At 56.4% G+C, this 25,919-nt stretch overlaps 9 protein-coding genes across 9 annotated transcripts; 4 read left to right on the forward strand and 5 right to left on the reverse strand.

The window, feature by feature from the left end:
* Positions 1 to 1,857: 1,857 nt before the first annotated feature.
* E0L32_002241 (uncharacterized protein) lies at positions 1,858 to 2,711 on the forward strand (the record flags this gene model as incomplete). Its single annotated transcript, XM_031136409.1, has 4 exons — positions 1,858 to 1,867; positions 2,013 to 2,250; positions 2,350 to 2,515; positions 2,571 to 2,711. The coding sequence occupies 4 exons, from the start codon at positions 1,858 to 1,860 to the stop codon at positions 2,709 to 2,711; spliced, it is 555 nt and encodes a 184-aa protein (XP_030988456.1).
* Positions 2,712 to 3,924: 1,213 nt separating this feature from the next.
* Positions 3,925 to 4,457, reverse strand: E0L32_002242 (uncharacterized protein; the record flags this gene model as incomplete). Its single annotated transcript, XM_031136410.1, has 2 exons — positions 3,925 to 3,971; positions 4,025 to 4,457. The coding sequence occupies 2 exons, from the start codon at positions 4,455 to 4,457 to the stop codon at positions 3,925 to 3,927; spliced, it is 480 nt and encodes a 159-aa protein (XP_030988457.1).
* Positions 4,458 to 6,981: 2,524 nt separating this feature from the next.
* E0L32_002243 (uncharacterized protein) lies at positions 6,982 to 7,359 on the forward strand (the record flags this gene model as incomplete). The annotated part of the gene is made up of 3 exons (XM_031136411.1): positions 6,982 to 7,102; positions 7,165 to 7,225; positions 7,287 to 7,359. The coding sequence occupies 3 exons, from the start codon at positions 6,982 to 6,984 to the stop codon at positions 7,357 to 7,359; spliced, it is 255 nt and encodes an 84-aa protein (XP_030988458.1).
* A 1,542-nt stretch (positions 7,360 to 8,901) lies between these two features.
* Positions 8,902 to 11,949, forward strand: E0L32_002244 (uncharacterized protein; the record flags this gene model as incomplete). The annotated part of the gene is made up of 2 exons (XM_031136412.1): positions 8,902 to 9,134; positions 9,204 to 11,949. The coding sequence occupies 2 exons, from the start codon at positions 8,902 to 8,904 to the stop codon at positions 11,947 to 11,949; spliced, it is 2,979 nt and encodes a 992-aa protein (XP_030988459.1).
* A 499-nt stretch (positions 11,950 to 12,448) lies between these two features.
* Positions 12,449 to 13,468, reverse strand: E0L32_002245 (uncharacterized protein; the record flags this gene model as incomplete). Its single annotated transcript, XM_031136413.1, has 1 exon — positions 12,449 to 13,468. One exon carries the CDS (start codon positions 13,466 to 13,468, stop codon positions 12,449 to 12,451), a length of 1,020 nt encoding a protein of 339 aa, XP_030988460.1.
* Positions 13,469 to 14,042: 574 nt separating this feature from the next.
* On the reverse strand, positions 14,043 to 15,547 carry E0L32_002246 (uncharacterized protein; the record flags this gene model as incomplete). The annotated part of the gene is made up of 3 exons (XM_031136414.1): positions 14,043 to 14,754; positions 14,819 to 15,224; positions 15,313 to 15,547. The coding sequence occupies 3 exons, from the start codon at positions 15,545 to 15,547 to the stop codon at positions 14,043 to 14,045; spliced, it is 1,353 nt and encodes a 450-aa protein (XP_030988461.1).
* Positions 15,548 to 17,858: 2,311 nt separating this feature from the next.
* E0L32_002247 (uncharacterized protein) lies at positions 17,859 to 18,836 on the reverse strand (the record flags this gene model as incomplete). Its single annotated transcript, XM_031136415.1, has 1 exon — positions 17,859 to 18,836. The coding sequence occupies one exon, from the start codon at positions 18,834 to 18,836 to the stop codon at positions 17,859 to 17,861; it is 978 nt and encodes a 325-aa protein (XP_030988462.1).
* Positions 18,837 to 19,767: 931 nt separating this feature from the next.
* On the reverse strand, positions 19,768 to 21,812 carry E0L32_002248 (uncharacterized protein; the record flags this gene model as incomplete). The annotated part of the gene is made up of 5 exons (XM_031136416.1): positions 19,768 to 20,582; positions 20,642 to 21,174; positions 21,244 to 21,268; positions 21,325 to 21,578; positions 21,652 to 21,812. The coding sequence occupies 5 exons, from the start codon at positions 21,810 to 21,812 to the stop codon at positions 19,768 to 19,770; spliced, it is 1,788 nt and encodes a 595-aa protein (XP_030988463.1).
* Positions 21,813 to 22,571: 759 nt separating this feature from the next.
* On the forward strand, positions 22,572 to 25,866 carry E0L32_002249 (uncharacterized protein; the record flags this gene model as incomplete). Its single annotated transcript, XM_031136417.1, has 6 exons — positions 22,572 to 22,615; positions 22,686 to 24,198; positions 24,258 to 24,733; positions 24,793 to 25,048; positions 25,110 to 25,544; positions 25,612 to 25,866. The coding sequence occupies 6 exons, from the start codon at positions 22,572 to 22,574 to the stop codon at positions 25,864 to 25,866; spliced, it is 2,979 nt and encodes a 992-aa protein (XP_030988464.1).
* Positions 25,867 to 25,919: the final 53 nt, after the last annotated feature.

The raw sequence follows: 25,919 nt of genomic DNA on the forward strand, positions 1-25,919 counted from the left end.
ACATTGGCATACTGAATACCTACAGACTGGGGCCAGAGATGTAAGAGATCAAAAAAAAAAAAAAAAAAACTATGGAACGCCAGGGGAAGCATTTTCGCGGCTCGACCTGCCAATGCAATCCTGATGCTCCTACGTGGATGTACTGTTGCCAACTCGCATGCATGTAATATGCCGTCATCCCAGTCATATCGGCGTCTCTCCGGTACCTTCGGCTCCAGCTGCACGGTACCAGACCTTGGCTCCCGTTTTGAGATCAGACGAAGGAAGATGCAGCGCAGCTCAAAGCTGGAACCCGCAATCCCACCCAATGCATGCAGTGCAGCCCTTGGCAGCGCCAACCTGTGACTGATTCTTGACTGCAGTGATGATTCAATGACTGCGGCAGGGCCAAGGGCTATTGGCTATCACTACTGATGCTGTTGCTGCCACCTGCAAGGGCGCCCTCTCTGTCCCTGCAGATGAGATGCATCGCCTCTCCCTCCATGCAGCCAGCGCAGCTCGGCAGACCGCAGGTTGTACAACCTCGCCTTGTCCACTCACCACAATGCAGAATCAGCATCGCCATCGCGGATCCCAACAGCGGAAGAGAGCGAGGAGGGGAATAAGAAAAATAGGCCCGGAAAGTGTTCCAAGCGATCCGCGCGTGTGTTCCCACTCCCCTAAGGTCCGGGCTAAGACACGGCCACGGGACAACAGACTGACAAGACAAGGGACCCCTAGCATTCCCGGGGAAGCAGATTCACAGCTCGTCAGGGATTCTTGCGTTAGCTTTTCCGCTGGGCTGGTCCACCATTGATGCGTCTTTCCCATGATGGTATTCTCCGAGCCCACACCTCCCACGGCCCAATCACGCTGCTTACAAGGCCTTTTGACAGCTGATGGGGCTCTCGGAATGCAGGCACACACACTCGCATCGTCACTTTCTCTCTCTAACCCCCTGCCGCACTACTCCTGCAGACTTTCCTAGTGCGGATCTCTCACGCATCGCGCATCGTATGGACATTGATCGACTGAGCAGAATTGTTAGCCTTTCCCACTCTTTCCTCACCTAAGGTCTTCATCTGCGTCTCCTGCGGCTTTGTAAGTCTACGCCCAAGGGGTACCAAGTGGTCCTGGCGATCCTCGCGGGGCACATTTTGGCACCAACGTGCGGCTCCGTCACGGATGTCTCTCGGTCATGACCGTGACTTCCAACCTCTACACTCAACGCATGTCCTTTTTCTCTCGGAACTGGTCCTCGCCTTACCCAAACAGGAGCACTTTGCTACTTACCGGGTGTTAGCCGGGGCTCGGGTAGGGCTTGAGGCTAGGCTACTTTGTCTCCATGCAACATGGCTTTGTGCTTTCTTTCATCCTCCTCCTCCTCCTCCTCCACCAACACTCTTCTTCCTCAAGTCATGCAAGCCCTCTCTCTCAACGGCGCGGGTTGCCAACGGTGTCACGCCGTTTCGTACAAAAGGACATGAGAAGCCACCAGAGGTCTCGACCATCCGCGATACCCTCTGCTCTCATCCATCCCATCCCATACACCTCCTCGAAGCGAAAAGCTAGGCTTTCCCTCTTTCTGCTGCTGCGCATTGCATTGCCTTTTACGGATCATCTTGGGTTCTACTTGCGCCTAATACACCACACCCTCACTTGCTGCGCTTCGTCTGCGTTGTCCTTTTGCGTTGTCTGTCTTGGTTGCGCCTGCGTGTGATCTCGCCTGTCTGCCTGCTTGCTTGCTTGCTGGCCATAGCGACCATTGGGAAGAAGGAGCTAGATCAGGTTGTATCGCCGTTGTCGACTTGGTTTGCTAGTGCTTCTGGCGCACCGTCTTGTCTGAGGAAAAAGTTGGCCCGTTGCCACTAATACGCAATGGACGGATGTAAGCCACCACCACCACCCTCCTCCGAACTGAACCCCCACGAGCGCCATGTCCTTGGCAGGTGTCTCGTGTGCGCACATTCGGTCATATTCCCGACCAAGGAAGAGTACCAGGCATTGAGACTAACCCGCTCCGGTGCTCATAGTGAACGCGTACCGCACGGCACGAGTGGCTGAGGTGCTCTCTGACTTCCGTACGCTGCAGTACTACATCGCCGCGGCGCCTACGGACCCAGACAATATGGACGACTACTACACCGAAGGGTGGGCGGCGCTGCGCCAGTGCGCCCTTGACGGGCAGCACATTCTCAACTGCGGCGCCGACACGTCCGTGCCCGAGGCGCGCGGAGGGCCTGACGAGCAGGCCAAGGCGGAGCTGCAGCAGTGAGTTTCCCATGTCTCCTTTCTTTTGTGTGCCTAAATATGCGGGAGAGATAAAGGGGAAAAGAAGGAAATAGGCTGACAGAATTTCACCAACAAAAGGGTGCTGCTTGATGCCTACGCGAGGAGGCACGAAGGCCAGAAGATCTACCTGCGGCAGGCGGCGGCGCAGCGGTGGATAGAGTGGCGGGACTCGGTGCTCCAGGGGACACGGCCGTCGTCGAGGACTCAGTCGCATCTGAGGGCCTGCGACCAGCAGTTGCGAGCAGTATGTCTCTCAAACCACGCAGCGGGAAACAAGACCAATCTGACTTACGCATTAGCGCTTTCGACAGGAGCTCCAGGCTATCACGGACGAGGGCATCTACGGCGAGCTGCAGGCGCAGGACGTGCAGATGGGCCGCTGGACGGCCGAGGACCCGAGCCTGCGGTCGGTGCAGCGCTGGCTGCGGACGAGGCGGTAATTTTTTCGATTCTTTTTCGCCAACGAATCGAATGAAGTGAGAGCTGGACGAAACTAATCGATGAGCCCTAAGTCCGAGGGAGAGATTATGTCTCTTCAGCTGTGCTGGAGGCAGTCCCTTTCTTTCGACGATGGACGATAATTCGCGACGATTTTCACCAGGAATTCGTCGACAGAGCATTTGTTTCATTTTTGTCCTCATTTTCTTTTTGCTGCAATTTTCTCTGCTTTACACAGCATCATTTCTCTTTTCTCATTTTCTCCAGAGATACCACACATTTTTCTTCTCATTCTCATGGAACTGCGGGAGGGCCGCACATTACCGGGAACAACACATGCATGCATGGCGACACAAGAGGATACAAAAAAGCATGGACTGGGATGCCCATTTCGATTCTTTTGGGGGCAAAACATATTTCTTCTTCGTCATTTCATCTTTTATCGGGGGTTTTCTATGTACATAATATGTTACTTCCATCTGTGGAAGACAGGGTGGGGAGAGGGGGTGGGCAAGTGTTGACGCTGGTCGTTGGAACACGAACGGGGCCTGGCTGGAACGGTGTGGACAGCTAGGATTTTTAGCCATTTCATGGTGGATGCATTGCATGGGAAAGGGCATTTTCTTTCATTTCTCATTTTTCTCGTATTCCATTGTCTGTGTATTCCTAGACCTCCAGGCAGAGGCGTGGTGTTGAGGGAGAGTCTGCCTGGCGCGGATGTATGAACCCCACGGTAGTTGTCGATGGGCTCAACATGGGCATCCAATCGACCAGCCAAATCTCAATGACAAATCATCACATAGAACTATTTCCCAGAGTACATGGGCCTGATTTGTCTCACTTTGCGTATACAGACCCTCAGTTCATTCTCCAGGGGTAGTACTTTTGTCAAATTTCTGTACCGACTTTGAGCTCGCAGTTGGTTGCACGAGACGCGGCCCGCATTAGCAGAGCATCTTCATGATTCTGGAGCATCTACCAATCGCAGTTCAAAAATAGCACACCTCCAAGAAACCCCGGGCCAGGGGAAGTCCAGCTTCCGGTGGCGATCTCTGAACTACTCTGACTTGACCTTCCCCTTCGGTGAAGCGGCTACGGAACTCTAAACTTCTGGGGCCCATCCTTCACCTCGTCTTGCTGTGCACGCAGAGGGCGATCCCGCACAGCGAGAGCGTCATGCCCACCATGGTCTCTGTGCGTGCAACCCCCTTATCGTCAGCGAAACACACTCTCCCAGTAGATAGAGAAAAGAAAAGCAGGAACTTGAATCTGAAGATCCGGCAAAAAGGAAGGGAAAAAAAACTTGAAAGCTCACCTTTGCTGATAACCTTCTTCTCGACCCACCACTCGCCCACGACGGTGAAGAGGAAGGCGAGTGTGTTGACGATGGGCACGGTGAGGCTGAGCTCGGCCTTGCCGATGAGCAGGAAGAACCACACGCTGCCCGTGAGGTTGAGCAGCAGCGGCACGGCGTAGCGCGGGTTGCGCAGCAGGTCCGCGACGCCGAACCAGGCGGCCAGGAGCGCGGCGCGCAGCCGGGGCCCCAAGGCCCAGGACGCGGATGCGGACGAGGCGGCGGCCCGGGCCCGCTCGAGGGACGGGTGTGGCGGCGGGGTGTGCGTCTTGGCGGCGCGGCGGATGAAGGGCGTCGTCAGGCCCCAGGCCAGGCCGACGAGGAGGAAGCCGGCGATGTAGTTTAGGGGGCCTGGGTGGGGGTCTGTTTGGGGGGAGGAGGAGGAGGAGGGCATGGTTGGATGGTGAGTGGACGCGGTGTGCTATGCGGTGCAAGGGGAATTGGATGGGCTGTGGCTGCGGTGCTTTCCCTGTTGCCCTGTGCTGTCCTTCTGCTGCGGGCGATGATGTGTGATGCCGAATTGAAAGGTGTTGATGCTCGAGCGATTGCGTCAGTGGAGGTCGTCGTCCTGGCTTCCCGGACTACGCCGGAGGTGAGGTTGAGAGTCAGTGGGGTTGGGGCGGGTCCCGCAAACCCAAAAAGAGCACAGCCTCACAGCCTCAAGCCGCGCTACTCACCGAACGGGCCAAGCTCCAGGGGCGTAGGCAGCCAATAGCACTGCTAGGACGCCCTGTGACTTTTGGCCAGTGTCCCTGCAGAGCTGAAAAACAGCACTCTTTTGGGCACTACATCTCGATACTAGAGGAGTAGACCAACCGATGGCATGTATTGGACTTTAGACGATCTGTCTTCGAAATCTTGATGATTGATCTTATGCAATGCCCTTTTCTTGGAATGCGGCCGCCAGCAACGAGGCAGATTTGCGATCTGCACACAGATACCCTGAGGTTTCATTCGCGACATGGCTTATGTCAGCGATATTGTGTGCGCGCGCGCGCGCAAACACATTTGATCATCTTGATTGAGGCTCAGCAGCTGAATGCGGCGTCTGCGAGAGGGTGAGGCTACGAGGGTGTAATCTGCCTTCAGCTGCTCGTGGCCTTTGAGCTGAATGTCCTGTTGGGTTTTTTTGCCTTTCTCTGCCGCCAACTGCGCTCATCCCGGCTGTTTGGATACCCGGACACGGGTGAAGAGCCTCAAGCCAATGGTCGGTTTGTCGGTCAGACATGAAATCCACTGCAACACACCACTACAGCAGTCCATCAGACTCGCGCTTCATTGCACCGAGACGATCTCACACAAGAGTTACACGAGATCTTACATCTGTTTCATCAATCTGTTCTTTCACAGCTGATTATCAATCTGTAGGTATCCAATATCTCATTTTCCTGGGTCGCTTCAGTTTCCGTCTCGATGGTCTGTGCTTCTACCCCCGTCGTTGACATCATGAGGCCTGGAGTGATTCATCATATCCAAAGAGACGGAGAGTTTGCTCCTGTTGCTAGTGCTCAGCCCTAGCTTTTATGCTTTCTTTTTCGAGATCGCTCCATGGGGGAAAACTGGACGACAATGCCTGTACTTTCGTCAAAAGGATCGCCAGCCATTGGCGATTCCTGACTGCTGCTCCAATTTGAACAGTCCCTACGTGCTAGCCAGTGCTTCGGGCCTGGTGGAAGTTCGAAAGGGCGACTCCCTCGCCTCAATGGGGTTTTCAAATGTGATACTTCATTCGAACCCCCTGGTTCGCAGGGTGTCCAGTTGGTAAAGTGGACAGGGCGTAGGGGTCGCTGGTCCTTCTCCTGAGGACCACACTGCCTCCCTGTCCCTGGCCCCGTGCGATCACTCGAGGCGAGACAGAACTGGAAAATGGATTGACTAGATCCCGGGCTGGCCGTTCCGGTTCCGCAAGGATTGTCCCGCGAGCATCTCCGATGCCCGATTGTCTGCTAGTGCAGAATTGAGTTGATTACCCTTACAACCTCCACGAACGGATCTCGCTTGGGGATTCGGGCATGCCTCGTGCCTGGTCAGGCCATATGCCCATTTACGGTTTGAGGATATGCATTGACCCTTGAGGCCAACCTCAGTTCTATGGAAACCGGTTTACCAATCGTTGCAGACCGTCGAAGCTAAAGCGGTGAAGCATGCGCCGGGTTCACTCATGAGCTGGAGAAGCTCCATCAATCTGTGACCCGACAGGTGTGCGAATCATCAATGCACTCCTTTCATCACATATCCTCGTCGAGGATCTTGTCTGCTTCAGTCCCGATGGCCCATGGAGGAGGGGCCTGGTGATCTGTTCATTTCGCGGAGCTGGCGCCGGGCCGTGGAGCAGACCCGTTCCTGGCATTAGTGACCGGTGTGCATCTCGAAGCCGCGGGATACCCCGTGCCCCAGCGGATTCTAACACGGGACCGAGATGCTGCCCTCTAGTCATGTTAGCATCTCTGTGTTTGCCGCCGTCGCCTTGGCTGGCGCGGTTCACGCGGGGTGCTTACTCGAGGAACCTTCCCTGTGCTCTTCCCGCCAGTCATCCAGCGATATCAGAGTCTAAGGCGTCACGACCTCGAGCTCAAGGCTAGACGGGGATTGATGAGGAGCCTAATCCCTGCCTCTGAGGCTGAGGTCAACGACCGCCGCGGCCGATGAAATGGACTGGATGACGAAGAAGCCCGCGATCGTCCCTCGTCATGCATCAGATGGAGAGGCATCCATTACGTCGAAGGGTGATGTTTAGCTATGGCTCATGGCAATAGATGGAGGTCCAGATGTCTATAAGAAGAGGGATTTCAACCCTCCAATATTGGACAACGCTCATCATCACTTCCAAACACCACCAAGCCCAGCCCCACACCCTTTCACCAACACCAAAGCAGCTACTCCTGTAGCCTTTACAGCTTCCACAACCGCCACTCAACATGCCTACTGATGCCCAGATCGCCGGCGGCCACAAGGCCAACCTCAACAACCCCAACACCTCGGAGGAGTCCAAGCAGCACTCCCGCCAGGTCCTCGAGAACGAGTTCAACGGCGGTGATGGTGAGACTCAACCTCTCTCTCTACGATTTGCAAATGTTCCATGCTAACGCTGTTGGGTGTAGTTCCCAAGTCGACCGACTCTGGCGACAAGAACCCCGGAAACGTTGCTGGCGGCCTGAAGGCGTAAGTTCCCTGCTGAACTCACTGGCGTTTCTCGCATCAACGACTAACCCGGCAAGCACAGCACTCTCAACAACCCCAAGGTCTCGGACGAGGCCAAGAAGTCCGCGAAGGACCGTCTCGAGGGTATGCAGTAGATATCTCGTTTCCAGACAGTAGCTGGACTGTCGACTTGTGGTGAGCGCGCACAAGTCTGTATGGGGCCTGCTGCAAGGAGGAACTGTGTACAAGTAGCGAGCAGGCGTTTTATGCCGCACGAGATTTAGGAGGCAATTGAATCGGGGTACCTCACTCAAGGCATATCGCTATCCAGTAGATGACATGTTTTCATTGTAGAATAGGTATTACGGAGTAGTTACGAGCACTCGGGATTTCTGTACCGGGCCCTCGGAATGTTCCCATGTCGTCAAGGTAAGAGCTGGCAATGGCTTCCGGCACAGCGAGGAATGTGAAACTGCGTCACTGCACGCCGGGCCACTAACTGTGCATATTATCTCGGTGCCTAGCTTAGGGGATTTGCGAGGCTATTCTGCGGGGCATTTCAATTGCTGCTCTGAATTCTCCGATTTGTACGCATCTGCCTCAGCCAAGCTTCCGTCAAGGCTCAGATCGTGGACAGGGGTGCGCGAGGTGGTGGGGAGACGTAATCCCATTGCGTTTTTGTGCTGCGGAGAGCGAGCTGCGGATCATGATTTTGAACGGCCAAGCTTCGTGTTTGCTGGCGAGTCTGTGCATCGATTGATCCATCCTCCCCACCTTCTGAGTAGGTAGCTTTGGAGGTGGGAAGAGGAAGACATGGGGGAATCAGGCCATGATTCTATGCTTCAGACTCGAGGTCAATCGAGGTCAAGTTTTCCCATCCCATTAAAAACGGCCAGCTTGTATGGAAGTAAACAAAGCTCGAGGTCTCCCCCCGTAACGGGCCAACGGGCCAACGTGCTGCAGGTACAATTTCGCTGCCTTGTACACGAGACAGGGATCACGGCCAGAGCTGCACCAGTGAGCCCCGAAAGACCGCCCCGCAATGGGGGTCCTAGCGGCCGGGACCTGCTGAAACATCCCTGGAATGGGTAAGAATGGAACGCCGCGCCCTGCAAGACCTTGCAACGGAGCAGCACTGGGCAGGGAACTGGGACCCGCCAACCACCCAAGTCGATCGATTCCAGCCACCATGATTACCCGCCCAAGCCCACTATTGGCCCAGCGGCCCCCAACCACCAAAACGCGCAAGCACACCACAGGCCGCAGGAGCATTAACTTAGCGGCCCCCCTCCCCCAAGCTAAACACTGCCGCCAAGTCGAGGCGCCGGGCCATTGTCAACAATTAGACTCTGCACCAGAACCTGTTTCCATCGATGCTTGTGTTTTGGTTTCCCGAGATGCAGGGCTAGGTAACTACTATCAGACATTCTTTTTTACTTTCTCATATCTTCTCTCTTCTCATGAGAACTCGCATTGATTCATCTGCGTAACTCGTGGTGGTGAAGTCTCTCGCTGATACTCGACCACCAGGCGGGACAATTGAGGGGAAGTCAACAAAGGCAACATCGAGCGAGGGCTCAGCCGGCCGAGTAAACAATCAACCCCTCTCAGACAATCCGACCTCAGCCAGCAGGCCAGCAACGCCACGAGCCTTGCGTCCATCTGCGACGCGAGACTCGCTCCGTACTCCAGCAGCCATGGCCGCCAAAATCAAGTCGCATCCGCTCAATGGCGCGCACACGGCCGGCATCTTCTCCGACATGAGCATCGATGGCCCCGAGATCGGGACGCTGGTGCTCATCATCGACAGGGCCAAGAACCTGCCCAACCGGAAGACAATCGGCAAGCAGGATCCCTACTGCGCGGCGAGACTGGGGAAGGAGGCCAAGAAGACAAAGACCGACATCCGCGGAGGCCAGACACCACGATGGTGAGCGTCCTCCAACTGGCAATTGGGAGTAAGAGATTTGATGATCCATATGCTGACAGCCTGCAACAGGGACCAGGAGTTGAGATTCACAGTACACGACTCGCCTGACTACTACCAACTAAAGATCTCCGTCTTCAACGATGACAAGAGGACCGATCTCATTGGCGAGTGCTGGATTGACCTACGCGACATCATCGTCAGCGGCGGTGGGCAGAGCGACTCGTGGCACACGTTGAACTGCAGGAGCAAATACGCCGGAGACGTCCGCATCGAGATCACCTACTACGACAGCAGACCGAAGCCGGAGAAGCCCGTTGCGAAGGCCAAGCCCGTGGAGCAGCCGGAAGCCCATAGCTCCCTTCCCAGAGGGCCTCCAAAGAGACGTCCACTCCCTTCGGATCCGGTCACCGGCCAATCACCACAGCCGTCTATCCCAGAACATGCGCAGACACCACCTCGACCCCAGCCAACCCCTCCGACATCCTACATACCAAACCAGTCGCCACTGCAGGCCGTAGAGTACCAGACGCCGCCGTCACGGCGATACCCCCAACCCCAGCCGCAATCACAGCCCGAGCAGTACTCGCCAGTCCCTCCCAACGGCGGCTACGCGCCCCCAACTGGTTCAGCCGACATGCAGTATGCGCAGCGCGGTTCGATGGACAGGCCTGACAGGTACTCTGGCCATGCCGAGGAGTCCGAATACGGTGCCGACTACCGCCGGCAGTCTCACAACCGCTACGACTCGCGGTCCAGCTTCGACGAAACCAGATCATCGTACAGCATGCCGCCGGTGAACGACCCCCGGCAGCTGCCTGCGGATGAGGATAGGCCGCCGCCACCCCCCGTGCACCGCACGAGGAATAACAGCGGAGCTGCTCAAGAGGCAATGCTCCGCAGTGGTTACGACCTGTCCCCGCAAAAGGGGACGCCGCCGTCCATGAGACACGACGTTCTGCGAAACGAGGCACACCGAAAGTCAATCTCTAGCAGCGCTTACCCGGGACGTCCTGCCTATAGGCCATACGACTCGGCGCCCGCGCCCCTGCCGAGCAGCCCGGACTACCAGTCGCCGGAGCCGCACCAACCTTCACCACCGCGGCATCACTCGTACGATTCCAACTACGATCCCCACTTCCGGTCCATGCAGCCGACTGTCGAGGATGCGCCCGAGTCTCCGAGTCCCGTAGTCCAGCATTCATTCAGGAAGAGCGGCTCTCGGGCTCCGCCGTCCCCCTACGACTACGATGAGCCCGACTACAACAATGGCGCGAGCCCTGCACCGCTCAACCTCGGAGGTCGTGGTAGCTCGGCTTCTGGCCACTACACCCAATCTCCGGCACCGATACAGAATGGTCAACGCCGCCCAGAGACAAACAGCTACGCCCATTCGGGGTCGCCCATATCATCTCGGGAGCGTGAGTACGTGCCGCAGATGAGCACTTCCCCTGGCGCCCATGACTCTCGTGGTTCGTACTCTAAGCAGTATTCGGACCCCCGCGACACTTTCGTCGATGAGCCTGTGAACAGCGCTGGTCAATACGGACTCCCTGCGGTCCCGGCCTCTCTCGTGCCGGGGATGGATCCGAACTTGTCCATGGATATTGCGGAGCGTATCAATGAGGACAGCAGACGGCACCAGCGGCGAAACACGCAGCCGCCAATGGAGACTCCACCGCGAGGAAGGCGGATGATCGAGGCTGGTCCTGGATACGCGCCCGAGGGCTCCCCACAGCCGTATCAGACACCTCAGCATACACCTCAACATCAACAGTCATTTGACCGGAGCCCGGTGGTGTACTCTGGAGGACAGTCGCCCAGCATTGTCAAGCCTAGAGCTATCTCACCCAACCCTTACCACTCGGGTAGCCCCAACCCGCATCATACGATCAAGCGCAAGTCCATCAGTCCGGCCCCTCCGCCTTCCGAAGGGCGTAGACTATCCGGCATCCCCTTTGGGCCCGACGACTATGACGCTCTGAACCCGAGCGTCGTGTCAGCCAACTCGAACGAATCGATGAGGTCGGACATGAACGACGCCGGAAAGATCGTCACGCACGACGGCAAGGAGATCGACCCGTCTGACCACCTGCCGATGGACACGTGGGCGCCCGAGCCGGAGCCCAAGAAGCCGTCTGCGCCCTCGACGCCGACCAACCGCCCGTCTCCGGCCGGCGCGCAGCCGATGCCCACCTCGACGGGCAGGCGGCAGCTGCGCATCGCGGGCCGGCCGCAGTCGATGGCCTCGTCGCCCGTGACGTACGGATCGGATCCCCCGGAGCCTTCGCCGCAGCCGCCGCCGTCGACGGGCAGGAACAGGCTGCAGAAGAAGGCTAACCGGCAGAGCGCCATGCCCGTCGTCATGTCGGGCGCGAACGGGCCCGGTCTTGGAGGTGGTGGCGGAGGTGGCAGCCCGCTGGCGCCGCTGCCGCACGGGCACGACAATTACACGCCGCCGCGGCAGATGGTGCGGGCGAGCACGTTTGACAGTTACTACGCGCCGCCCAACGAGAATCACCCTGTGCCTTCGTCGTCGCGGTACGGCCGGCCGAGGAGCCGTGGCGATGAGAGGGGTGGGTTCGGGTACCACCCGGGTCCGGCGGGTGCGCCGCCTGTGCCGGCGAAGATCCCGCTGATGAATGATGGGTCTATGGGGCCCGGTGGCGGTGGTGGTGTTGGAGGGTATGGCGGTGGGATGGGGATGGGGATGATGATGGGAGGTGGTGGTGGAGGAGGAGGAGAGTTGGCGCTCGCGGAGGAGATGAGCCGGATTGATATTGGGACTGGGAGGGCTAGGAGGCATCAGCGGTATTGATCCTGGGGAGCAGGTGGGAGGGAGGGAGAGGATCTGGGGGGGATTATGAGAGAGGAGAGTGTGGTGTCGTCCTGCCCCTGTGTTGATCTCTGGGAGGGTGGCTTTGCGAGGGTGGGATCATGCCCAGTGGCGTGTCGTGCCCTTGGGGGAGGATGTAATGCATATGGGAATCGAGGAAAGTGTCCTCGGTGTACATGGTCTTTTTCTTGTCAAATAATGGATATATATATGGGCTGGGCTGGCGAGGAGGCCAGGACTAGTGGACCTGGATATGCTGCCCGAGTGGGCGGACTTGGTGGTGGACTTAGCATTTCACATTTGTCTTTGGGTCGGGTCGGGGGTCGGAGTTAGGACCAAGGGGATCGAAGGCAATTTGCTACGCTTTCTTTTTACATGATGATACCCAGAAAATAGAAATACATCTTTAAGTTCAAGAATATCCGGAGGAGTGCATTCTGACTGAAAGGGGAAACCGTGTCCCCGGATGGGTGACGTGGCACTACCACTCCTCCCGCCACCGCACGCCCCAGTTCCCCTTTGCGAAGCTGGGCTCGACGACTTTGCCCTGCATCACGGCCTCGCATTTCTTCCTCCTCTTGCCTCCGTCATCGTTGTTATCGGTAGTGTGGTCGTCGTTGACGACAGGGAACCCAAACACGACGCCCCTGCGGGCCGCGGCGCGGACCTTCTCGCGCTCGCGGACCTCGCGCTGGCCGTCGAGCCGCCGCGCGCGCATGGCGTCGGTCTCGCCATGCCGCTCGGCGCGGCCCTTCTCGCCGCCCACGCTGCCGTTGACCTGCGAGACGGCCTGCGGTGGGCGGACGCGGGTGCCGCTGCGGACGGAGAGGCGGGCGAGGTGCTCTGCGTCTGGGGAGGGGCCGCGGTTGGCGGACCTTGGGGAGAAGTCGTCTTCTGGTTTGAGGTTCGGGGGGAGGAGGTCTATTGCTGAGTCGCGGGGGTTGGCGGGTGGTGATGGTGATGGAGGCTCGGCGGGGTCGGTATGGGAATCGGTGTTGGTGTCGGGGTGGTGGTCTTCTGGTGTTGGTGCGGAGGAGGAGGCGGGTGTGGGAGCATCCTCGTGCTTGTTGAACATGTACGCCTGCACGGCGTCGCAGAGCACGAGGGTACGCCTGTCGCCCTTGGCGGGCTTGCCGGAGGGGCCTTTCTTCTTCTTCTTCTTACTCCTCCCCTCTACTCCAGGAGTCTCGCCTGTCGCTTCGATGCTGGTGGTCGGGGGGAGCTCCTCTTTGCCCTCTAGGAAGCGCACGAACGCGGCCTCGATCTCCCGGTCCAGGCGGCCGGGCTTGTTGCTCCGGCACCGCGCGGAGCAGTACCTCGCGGCGGCGGCGGCGGCGCCGCCGTTGCTGCCACCGCTGCTACTCTTGTCGGCCTTGCGGCTGCCGATGGCGCGCCCGCAGGTGCGGCAGTAGGGCGTCGAGTCGCCTCCGGGCAGGAGGTAGTAGGGTGCCGGGGTGGCTTGGTGTTTTGAAGGGCGGGACCAGGAGTCCATCCAGCTCATGGTGGTGGTGGCGGTGAATGGGCGGCGGCTGAGTGAGATGCGGCGGGTCGAGGTTAGGACTGAGAGGTAGGGGTGCGGTGGCATGTATGGCAGTAGATTGGAAGTCAATTGACGCTCGAATCTTAAAGGAAAGCTTGGTTGAGATTGAGCATTGGGATGCTTGATGTGAGGAAGTGACGATCTTTGATGGAGGTGTAAGTTTGGGGAGCGACTACGTCATTGACAGCACTGGCTGGCGGCAGGTACGTTCTGATTCCACTTGCCATGACCACAGATGCGCAACCAAGAACGAATAGTTGGGAATGATTCCTATTGATTTTTTTCTTTTTCACATATCGTATGGACATCAATAAGTCCGACTGCATTCGTCAGAACTCCAGTTACTTCGTATCAGGTCATAATACTTCAGATTGCACCGCTTTACCATCTCGTCGTCAATTTGCAGCCGCATTGCAAACAGTTCCCATATTGCGCCATGCCACGCCCAACATCGCTAGATGTAATGACAGTATCGAACCAAATCCGATTCAAAAGCAGAACCCTCCCAGTCAATCGACACCAGTCCATAAATCCGTCAATGCGAAACCTTGGTCAGGTCATAAACACGCTGGATCTCACGCGCCATGTCCGACTTGGGCAGCAGCCTCGGCTGGGGCGCAGGCCGGTCCCGCGACGGGAAGCACCCGGGATCGAACACGGCCCTGAACTTGTGCAGCAGCGCCGCGTCCGACTCGATGGCCCGCTCGATGTAGTACACGTCCGGCCGGTCCCAGCCGCGCGACTGCATCTCGGCCACGACGTGCCGCATGCGCGACAGGAAGAACCACTTGGTCGGCGAGTCGTTCTCGGCCGCCAGGAAGCCCATGACAAAGGTCGTCGACGTCAGGTCCATGTAGGGGCACTGCCGGAACGGGAACTCGCACACCGCGTGCTTCATCTCGCACCCCAGCCTCGTCAGCTGGTCCGGCCTGGCGGCCTCGGTGGGCCAGGCGAAGCGCAGGAAGATCCGGGCGCCGACGGATGCGGCGCGCATGTACGCGCTCTTGTTGGCCTGCATCACGCGCAGTTCGCGGTCTATTTCGTCCACCATCTCGGTGAGCCTGTCCGCCACGTGCGCGCCTGTCTCTGGGTCGTTGCGATAGTCCGCCAACGTCTTCCGGAACTTGACAAGCTTGGCACCTATCCGCAGCACCATGGTTAGGTCTGGGTGGCCGTTACCGGCCAGGGCCTGCACCACCTGGGTGTTGTACACCCTCGGATATCCGAGCACATTGTTCATGAGATCCCTGCATAAGAAGGTCAGTCACTACTAACCATAAGGGGCAACAGCGGTGGGGGGCAGGCACATACATGACTATGAACCCAGTGAACCATGAGGGCATACTCCGCACGCCCCGTGCCTTTCTCTCTTCGAGAATCTGAGCTAGCCCGTCTAGGTGCATCCTCCACGACTTCTCATTCCGGTCAAGGCTCTCGCTCAATGCCATCGTGGCCACCGCGCCAAGAACGCCATCTTGGTGGGCAGTTCCGGACCGGATGTGGTTGATAATGATGGACACAGCCCGAGAGGAGTGGTCCTCTGCCCTCTTTTGAAATGCAGGGGCGGGAGACCAGTGACGCATGTTGACGCCTACTATCCCCTCGAAGAGTGCCGGTTCGGACAGGACGAAGGCCTCCCATTCTCTACACCCTGGGCTGTCGACTGGATCGTCGCGCCAGTACTTAATCATGACAGTCTGCAGAACAGAGTAGGGTACTGGGGTCATTTCTCATTTAGTCACATCACACACAGATCGCCACAATTCTGTCTCTGTTTGCTTAGGGTGGTGCGCGGCTATGCTTACAGGTTGAATCTACGATGGCCGTTTTGCGCGGCGAAGGAATCGAGCCCACTTCCCGCTGCCGGCGCAACCTCTCGTCATTGTCCCCCTCAGAGGCGGCACCTGCCAGCTTCAGGACCGTGGTTCTCTTGCGCCGGCGCTCTGAGAAGTTGGTCCTGGTGACATGAGCCCGCATGCGCTTCGCCTCGGCGCGGGACAGGCGCGGGGCGTCGGTCGTGTTGACAAAGGTAAAGTCCATGTCGGTCGTCTGCGGCGTCCGTGTGTCGCAACAGCGCGGAGTGCCTGTCTCAATTCGGCAAACGGTATGCCGCCTGATTAGGCAAAACAGTTTCACTGCGTCCGAACGGATGGGATTGGAGATTGGGTGTCGTCATGTTTGACCTTTTAAGAATTTCTGGGGTGAGCTGACAAAGCGGGCACAGGCTTCTCTTCTGGTGTCAGAAAAGTAAGCTATCGCCCGATCAGGAAAATGAGTTTGCTGCGCGGTGATCCCGATTGGCTGGCTGGTTGGTTCGTGGTTGACTCCGTGGACTCCACAGGGTTGGGTTGGACGACGACGACAACAAGGTGTCGTCGAATCGGTGAGAAACACTCCTCCAGATGTCAGGTCGAGGCGGGAACATTACATTTCTGCCTCGGCTAGTGTGCACCTACTCATATTGTTTAGAGTCGTAAAAAATAGATGCGTGATGTCGGCTTCTGGCATTGGAAATAATGACCGTGACGGTGCCATAAGATCGGATCGCGTCCGTCGGGGTGTCAGAGCAGGTTGTGACCGTTCCACGCTCCCCGGAGGGCCGGCCAGGTCGCCACGTCTTAAGCCTTGGTAACCAGAGCAAATGAACGCACAATGACGGGGCACAACACTCAAAGGCTGCCATTCCACGAACACTGTGGATTGCCGAGTTATTCAAACTCTTGGGGGCTCTTCATTCCCAAATGTGGAATATCCATTCCCAAGTGATGCATCCGAGGAAGATCCTCGTACCACTGGTTGGCCATTTTGCGTCTGTTATGGATATCCTCCTTCACTAGGGGACCATAGCCCGTATTTTCCTAGGTCTGGGATATAGGCCAAGGTTGAGCTTTGAAGAGTAGGGAAGAGAGCCGCCCGTGTTCTTGTTTTAGGGGTGTCATCACCAAGGGTCTCCATCGGGTGTACCAGGTAGTCAATCAATGGGTTCCCCCAGAGCTCTGATCGCAGGAGGTTAATGACAGGTTTTGGATAACCAGAGTTTAGACAAACATGGATGGCAAACCAGAACCAGACCAATTGCGTTTGGCTATGAGTTGGTTTTGGCCCACGGTACCGTTCAATGCGCTTATTCCTTAGCATAGTACAAATAAGTCACATTTCAACACCAGCCAGCCCATCATCGGTCATATAAACCTCGCCTCCTTCACAAGTCTGAAATTTCCATACTCCTTTGGAACTCGCTTTTGGTACCCACAATGTCGTGTGAGTCCTAAGAACAACTTAAGTCCTAGTCGTTGAGAATACCTTTGCTGACTTCAAGGCTGCAAAACCCAAGTCATGGTGAACCTGCTCACGTTTATTCTCACCCTTGTAGTAGTGGCTCAAGGGGTTGTACGAATGGTTGCCTTCTGTCTCGGCCTGTGCGTAGACTGGTTTCAACTCATAAACCCAAAGGTTATGGCCAGTCTTGCTGGGGTAATTATACCTTCATTGGAAATGGTGGAAGATCATGCCCACGAGGTTGCGGAGAAGGCCCAGCAGTTTGCACGTTGGTGGAGGCGATGGGGCGGGATAGAAGCTGACCGCTGGATGGGCGTGACAGGGGCAACATCGTACTCATTAGCGGTATCGGAGGCATTAAAGGCATCGGAACTCTTAGGCTCATCCAGCTCAACGACAAGTTCGACAGGCTCCTCAGGTGATGCTTGGCGGCGATGCGAGCGATGGGACCCCGCTGGGAATCTACTCTATGGATGTGACCTTGCTCAGATAATCAAGGGAAACTCTGTTCTGGAAGAGGAGAGGGCTGAAAAGAAAGAGTAAGGCTTCTGTCTGGCATAGGTGATGATGTTTTGATTCAACTCTTCGTCATTGAAGCAGGACGCAACAAGCAACAATGATATCTAGCGTAGTGCACGCTAGGATTCTGTCATCTTATCATTCTCTATCCTACATCGCCAATTTACTACTTAGCAACTCTTGGCCAACCAGAACTCGCTCCCATGTCCCCGCGCGCTCATATTTCATAGATATGTCCAGTTTCCCTGTGTAGTAATACTAGTCATAGAGGAGAGTCTTGAGATACAATGTCCCGCCATCCAGTCCTTGAGACTATTTGTGATCTCCAGAGGCAGTGCCGCTGCCCTTCCTTTTTGCGCCGAGATACGCAAGTACGGCAGTCAGTACCAGCAGTACTGAAACACCGAGGCTTGCTCCAATACCGACTGCGAGCCTCCACCTCGAATAACCGAGAGTCAGCGAGGAATACCTCGGGCTTGACCAGCATGCAATAGCAAGGCTACTTACCACTTCCAAACGCGATCTCGCGCATCATTCTCAACATGCTTCTCTGTCATGCTGCCCAATTCGACAAGTCCTTTGTAATCTCAGGGCCACGGATCCTGATCCCATGCTCGATCGCCAATTGCAGTACGGCAACGCGAAGTTCATGTCGAAGATCGACGTTCCTGACACATTTTGGAATAAGCTCGTAGAAGTCGACGGAAAGCTTCCGAGTAAGACGGCCTGGCCCTCTCGTCGGAATCTCTGCAACCAGCTCGTTCAGAACCCCCGTATAGCCCGTAAAACCTTCAAAGTACTCTTGTTGGCTTAACTCTGTATGATGAGTATGGTAGTAGAATAGCATAATCCCAACGTCAGCCATATTGAATGAGTACCCTATCTGATTCAAGCGATGGCCCATAAAGTCCAACATATCCATGCCCGGTATGGCACCCTGGCTACACTGGCCCACCATCCAGCAGAGATGCTTTGCCAGTTCCTTGACATGCGGTATTAGGTCACGCCACATAAACCATACCGGTGACCAGAAGCCTCCTCCACGCAGTGGATGTATTCCGAGGCCGTAATCGATGACAAGCATGTGCTCGAAAAGAGACGGAATTAAGTCGACCGCTCGGACGCTGTGTATACGATATATGAAGGAGTTGAATTTTGCCCCTTCGATAGGCTCGAGATGGCCACCGCACTCCTGTTCGTAGAGAATTGCAGCGACAGATTGAAGGACGGGACAGAGGTAGGAGTTGAGTCGGTATTGGCCATATGCATCGTCACATAGGTACCGGCGATCAAACATGAAAGCTTCGAGGAATAAGCCGAGCGTCCAATATTCTCCCAGAATGCTCCGGTGCAGTTGCTGTATTGCGCGGTCCCAGGGGCGATCCGCCAAGGGTCTCTTTGACCCTGCTGGGTGCTTTTGTCGTTCAGGGCGGGTGGCAGGGTGTGCAACTGTGGCAGACGCTTCGCAAATGTGGCTTAAACGCTCAAAGTCGGCATCGCAAAGGGGATCAATCGCATAGAAGACAGCCATGATGAGTCTCGCAGGTGCTGATGCGGTCGCTGACATCAACAATTTACGGTTGCAACTTTGAGCAGATAGGCAAATCTTCCGCTCCGAAGTAGATCCTGCCTGGCTTCCCAGCAGTTTCCGGTACCCGAAGCACTTACATTAGGGCAGACAGAACCACGGTTCTTCTGCTCGTCCTCCCCATATTTGCAACTCTTGGCTGCTCTTGAATGTGGAACTTCCCCAAATCGTTTACCGCCGCTAGGGAGATCCCCCTCAGGGCAGTTTCCCATATGTCTCTCACCTTATCCCTTGGAAGCTACATATTCGACCGGGCTTCCCACCTAATATTACCAAGTTAGATCCATATGGTCATAAAGACGAGAAGGTATTGATGGCTTAAGTGATATTCCAAGTTCATTCCTTCTATACAAGTTGTTCCACGATCCTCGCCACGATTGCAACTTTGCCATGATGGCGGTGTTGAGGGCTATGGAAACTATAATCGGATTAGACTTGCTGGTTCTTTCCCTGGCTGGGAAGGCGTCCCTCCTGAGTGGACATGGCAACAGGTATGGAGAGCTGTGTCGAATTCTGTACCAAGGTATTCAGGCGCTCCAGAGTAGTGGTTGCATTGATGCATTGATGTATCTCTTGATGAACTTCTGTTAACAAATCTGCCCTTTGCTTCTCAGGCTATTCTGCACTTCGTTATCGACTTGCGAGGCTTTATAATTGGCTGTAAATTGACAGCATAGAAAGTTCGACTCAGGTGACTGACGATAAATGTAGAACAATGTCTCTGGAAGGCTAATCTTGCGCTATGCCCCCTGTACTGTCAATTGTATGGTGTTTTCTACCATTTCCCACATTCCTAGTTCTCACGACACATATTTTGATATCTTGTGACTGATGCTAGGTGCACAACTCTTACTTCGGCACGGATCCTGACCCTTCACGCATCGCCATTCTTGCCCAGCTTCCACCACCGCCTGGCGGGGGCCGGCTCGGCAGAAGTCCCCTCGATGACCGGTGCATCTGCCCTCAGCTCCATCTCCTTCTGGGTGAGCGGCGCAGGCCGGCGGTACCCGGAAGCGCCCATGGGGATGTGGGCCAGCTCCTCGGCGTCGACGTGGGGGACGACGCCCAACTTGGCAGCTTCCGCGGGCGTGAAGGTCGCCCAGTCGTCGTACGCGTCGAACTCGCCGCGGCCCTGGATGGGGAAGAAGAAGTTGATGGCGTAGAAGAGCGTGAAGGAGATGCACAGGCCGCTGAAGAAGGCGGTGTAGTACAGCTGGAAGAGGGCGTCGGGGGCGGACTTGTAGTTGCCGACGGTGGTGACCAGGCCGCCGATGGTGGGCGCCCACCCGGCGATCCAGGCCGGGATCACGCGCAGGTTGAAGCCGTGGCTGAACCAGTAGTCGGACCCTTCGGGGTGGTAGAGATGGTTGAGCTTAATCTTCTGGTGCCGGATGAAGAAGTAGTCGCAGATCATGACGCCCAAGAGAGGCGACAAGAAGACAGAGAAGGAGCTGAGCACCGAGACGAAAGTCGCAGCCCTGTTGATTAGTTGCCAGGGCTGAATGATCCATGTGGCAACCAGTGTGATAATGGCACCTCGTCGAATGTCGATGTATCTCGGGAATATACCAGCGAGGTCAATGCCTCCAGCGACAGCATTGCCGCAGACATTCTGGAAGAGGACCGCAAACGTGAAGGCCAAAGCGAGGAAGAAGCAACCGGCCCGGGCGCCCGATGATCCATTGCCGTCTGTGTTCATCATTAGTACATGCGTGAGGTATATTGGCATATGCACAGAGTCAACTCACGGTCCATCATAACCATCATCAGGTCTGGTGGGTTCCACCAGATCTTGCCATAGATGACCTGGCACGCTGCCGTGGTCACCAAGCCACCAAGGGAGACGAGGATGCCGACAATCCACTGGCAAGAGACCGTTCCGATAACGAAAGCAGAGTAGCTGCCAGAATACCGAGAGAAGTCACTCTCGTTGGTCATGCCAGCGACCTTTTGGCCGATGGCCTGGTTCAGCCCAGCCATGATGATCCAGGAAACGCTCCACCGTGAGGTCTCGGGGACGTTCTGGCCTTTGTAAAACACCGGTCCCACACCCTTCGCAACGGACAGCGCCCAAATCATCATGGAGATCATGGCAATGCCACAGCCCAAACTGGACAAGAAGAAGGGTTTCTTGAATCGCTCCGGCCGGATGAAGAGGAAGGGGACGGAGATGGCCCAGAAAACAATGAAGCCAACCATCTCTTGGGTGGTTGTCGGCATGCTCGAAGGCAAGGTGTTTCGCATGCGTCCAAAGGAAGGCCAGAGTGCCGTGAGGCAGACACTGCAATAAGCCTTGTTAGCCAAATGAATCATTTCAATGCCAAGGTAGCTCATGACGGGTATGACCTACGTGACTAGCTTACCACCATTCCAGCCTGGGAGAGCGGACCATGTTAGATGTGTTAAGACGGCATGTAGACGATAAACTTACACTGAAGAGCAGTCCAAATAAAGTTCAGCAGCACGCGCTGGAGAAGAGGAATGTAGGCTCCGCGCAAACCCCAAGTGAATCTGTTTTGGACCGTGAAGCCAACGTGCCACGTCAAGCCACACCAGGCGACGACACAGGCGAAGAACGAGACGAAGAATCGCGATACAACGATAATCATCATGGCCTGGCCGACCGACAGACCCTGCGTCAGAAAAGTGTTGGGTGTCTGCCATGTCGCGACGTTGAGCGCGCCACTTCAGTCATGCGTCTCGTGTTAGTACATAGATTTCCTTTGCAAGGCCAAATAGTAGAGGTTGTCCATCTTACAGCGCGGAAGCTCCAAAGAAGTTGAACCAGCCCCAGGTTCGTCGCGACGGCGGCATGGGCACCAGATCGCGGTTGCACCAAGCCGTCGTCTCCTCACGGCGCGTCTCATCGGCCCTGAGGACGGCCGCCTCTCGGGCCCTGCGAAGAGCTTTCGTCGCCATGTGTCTCCGGTTTCAATTTGCTAATGGATTATGCAATCGGAGGGGAAGACAGGACCCTTTCCACATGGCATATGAGGGACCGGGCCACTGGGATTTTATTCCCATGCCGATCGGCCAACCGTGCCATGCCCTGGGAGACTGTTATCCGGGGATGGTCCCGGGAATCAGTTATCTCACTATCAAAACCGGGCACTTGAGCTGCCAAGACCGTAGATCGGCATCGGGCTTTACTCCATTGGGCAATTCCTCGACACCCAGATGAGCTCCCTCAGCCTGGGAGCGCTCTGGAACAATCAGACAAGGGTCGAAAAGAGGAGCAGACCTGGGTTTCTCCGCACGGTAGTGCCTTGGCCTCAAACCTGTTATCTCCCCGTCTCGTGCAATATCTTGCCCTATTGACCTAGGAACACACGATTTCTTGCCTCTACTTGTAATGGACGCTCCTGAGTCCCAGCCACTACGGTTGATAAGGACCCAGACGTTTAAAGTTGGCCGACTGGGAATTTGCCGACGGCACTTTTACGCCACACCCGTCAGCCCACACGGTCATTTTGCCGACTTCGGTTTTCGGGGACGCCCCGACGTCCGTGATCGGGCTGCTTGGACTTGTAATAACGGGTTCCTTGGTTGAGCCTCACAAATGTTTATCTTATCGACCCTTCACATGAAGTTACATTCACAGTGATCGAATCCTGCATCGTGGTTACAGACCGACCTCTTTCGCACGCAGAGCAGCGTATGCCATCGTTGTCAGACAAGATGAAGTCACCACCTACGCTCCGTATTGGCGTTGATGTGGGAGGGTACGTCGTCGCAAACGGGCGGTCTCTTCCGGAGAGGAAAATGCCCTGTAAATGCTAACGGATCACACAGCACCAACACAGACGGCGTCATCCTGGACCTGGCGCAGTCCTCCCAGCCGGACAGGGGCATCCGCGCGTGGAAGAAGTCGAGCACGACCAGGGACCCGAGCGATGGCATCAACAACGTCATCCGCGAAATGTTTGCGCAGTCCAGCGTCGACCCGGCCGACGTCGCCAGCGTCACTATCGGCACGACCCATTTCATCAACGCCGTCGTCGAGATGGACCAGTCGCGCCTCGCCCGGGTCGGCGTGATCCGGCTGGCGGGACCCTTCTCCAAGGACATCCCCGTCGGCATCGACTGGCCGCCGCGGCTGCGCAACATCATATGCGGGCACCGCGGCATCATCGATGGCGGGCTGGAGATTGACGGGACGCTGATCGCCGAGCTGGACGAGGACGCGGTGAGGAGTCAGTGTGAGGAGATCCGGGCCAAGGGGATCAAGAGCATCGCTATCATCGGGGTGTTCAGCCCCATCGACATCGTGTTCAAGCAGGAGGAGAGGGCGGCCGAGATCATCCGCAGCATCTACCCCGAAGCCGACATCGTCTGCTCCAAGGACGTGGCCAACATCGGCTTCCTCGAGAGGGAGAACGCCGCCGTCCTCAACGCCTCTATTCTACCCTTCGCCCGTCGGACCATCCACTCGTTCCAAAGCGCCATTTCCCGCCTGAACTTGAAATGCCCCGTCTTTGTCACGCAAAACGATGGCACCATTCTTCCCGCCGCTGCCGCCGCGAGGCTACCCATTCGGACGTTCTCCAGCGGGCCCACCAACAGCATGCGGGGTGCGGCTTTCCTGATGCAGGAGCAGGAGAAAGAAGTCATGATGGTTGTAGACATTGGCGGCACGACGACTGATGTCGGCCTCCTCCTGAGCAACGGATTCCCGCGACAGGCCGCGGCGTATAGCGAGATCGCTGGCGTCCGCACCAACTTCTCTTACCCTGATGTCAGGAGTATCGGCCTTGGAGGTGGATCAATAGTCAGCCACGACAAGGCCGGAAACCTGACAGTTGGCCCGGAGAGTGTGGGCTACCAGATCCAGCAAAAGGCGTTGATCTTCGGTGGCAATATTCCGACCACCACGGACTACACTGTACTGGCAGACAAGAGCGTGGAAATTGGAGACCGATCAAAACTGGAGGGCAAAGGCCTTGAGTCCACTCTGCCCGAGTTCAAAGCTAAGGTCAAATCAATGCTGGAAGGCATTGTGGACACGATGAAGACATCGCCCGAGGATATCCCCGTCGTGCTTGTCGGAGGCGGCGCAGTCATTGCTCCCGACAGTCTCGAGGGTGCAAGCAGAGTTGTCAAGCCCAACTGGTCGGGCGTGGCCAACGCAATCGGCGCGGCAACGGCCCGCGTTAGCGGTGTGGTCGACTCTGTCGAGAGCACCGAGACAAAGACAAAAGATGAGATCATGCAAGATCTATGCGAAAGAGCCGTCGATAAGGCGGTCGAGAATGGAGCCGTGAGAGACACCGTGACCATTGCGGAAATGGACAGCTTCCCACTTCAGGTATTTCTTCCGCACCATGGCCAACCAAGATCTGTCTCCATACTGATACCAGAATGCAGTACATTGCCAATAAGTCTCGCATGATTGTGAAAGCAGTGGGCGATTTTGACTACTCTCGGACTGACTTTGAGGACGTGCCGGTCAATGCAGACGGCGATCTGGACGAGTTTGCAGACGACACGAACCATATCGCCCAGAAGAAGGCTGGTGTCGAGGACTCCTCCGAGGTTCCCGACTCATCACATTCGGTAGTCTTCACCAAGGAGTATGTTAATTCGTACAAACCCAAGGTTACCAACAGACAATGGCTCTTGTCCGAGACCGACCTAGAGTTCATCACAATCGGCTGCTACATCCTGGGGACGGGAGGCGGCGGCAATCCCTACCAGCATTTCCTCCGTCTGCGAGAGATGCTGCGGGAAGGTGCCACGCTCCGGGTCATTTCGCCTCATGACCTCAAGGATGATGACATCGTTGCATGCGGTGGCGGCAAGGGTTCACCACAGGTCTCTATCGAGAAGCCCCATGGAGACGAGTGAGTCTCCTCCAAAGATTGGCACCACAAGACGCGCACAAGCTGACTTACCGGAACAGGATCCTGGAGTCGCAGCGTGAGCTGTACGAGTATTTCAACAAGACACCGACTGCTGTCATTCCGCTCGAGATCGGCGGAGGAAACGGCTTGCAGGGCCTCGCCATAGGTGCTTCGTCGGCATTAGACATCCCAGCCATCGATGGTGACTGGATGGGCAGAGCCTACCCAGTATCATGGCAGACGACGCCAGTCGTCTTTGAGCCTAAGCCAGTGATGGTACCTACCTGCATCTCTGATGGCAACGGTAGGATAATTGTGAGTCGTCATCACTTTAAAAGCGGTAGTGAACAAGTGGCTAACTATATGCCGAATATAGATCATGAAGAAAGCCCGCTCCGAGCTGGACGCAGAACGTGCCCTGCGTGGTGCTCTGTCGCAAATGGGCTCCCACGTCGGCTGCGCGAAGGGCCCAGTGTCCGGCAAGAACACCAAGGAGTGGGTCGTCGAGAACACAATGTCGCTGTCTTGGAGAATTGGCCGTGCCGTGGCCCTGTCCCGATGCACCAACACCATCGACACCGTGGCCGAGTCAATCATTGCCGAGGTCGGCGGCGCCCAGTCGGCCAGGGTTCTCTTCAAGGGCAAGATCATCGGTGTCGAGCGCGTCACACGTCTGGGGCATGCGTACGGCGAGGTCATCATCGAGTCGACCGCCGCTGCCGCCGAGGGCTCGGCTAAGGAGCGTCTGATTATCCCGTTCAAGAACGAGAACATCTACGCCAAGAAGATTGATGCTACAGGCAAGGAAGAGGTAAGTGAATCCCATCTTGCAACTCTTTTCGCTGTATTTCAACTGACCATCGGCGGGGTGGCTTTAGATCTTGGCCATGGTCCCAGATCTGGTCTGTGTCATCGATGCGCAGAATGGCGAGGCGTTGGGCACACAAGAGTACCGTTACGGCCTGCCCGTGGTTGTGCTTGGTATGACGGCATCAGAGAAATGGACCTCGACCGCGAGGGGTCTTGAGATCGGCGGGCCCAAGGGCTTTGGCTTTGACGAACTGGAATACAAACCTCTAGGCAAGTTCGTCAAGCCGCGCAGTGTTATTGACGAGTTTGATGTATCTGCTTGATCAGCCCGGTGAGGAACGGGTATAGAGATAAGAATATTGATAAATATAGATTC

Source organism: Thyridium curvatum, assembly GCF_004353045.1.
Source record: "Thyridium curvatum strain D216 chromosome Unknown NODE_9_length_649264_cov_80.371750, whole genome shotgun sequence".
Classification (NCBI taxonomy): Eukaryota; Fungi; Ascomycota; class Sordariomycetes; order Thyridiales; family Thyridiaceae; genus Thyridium; species Thyridium curvatum.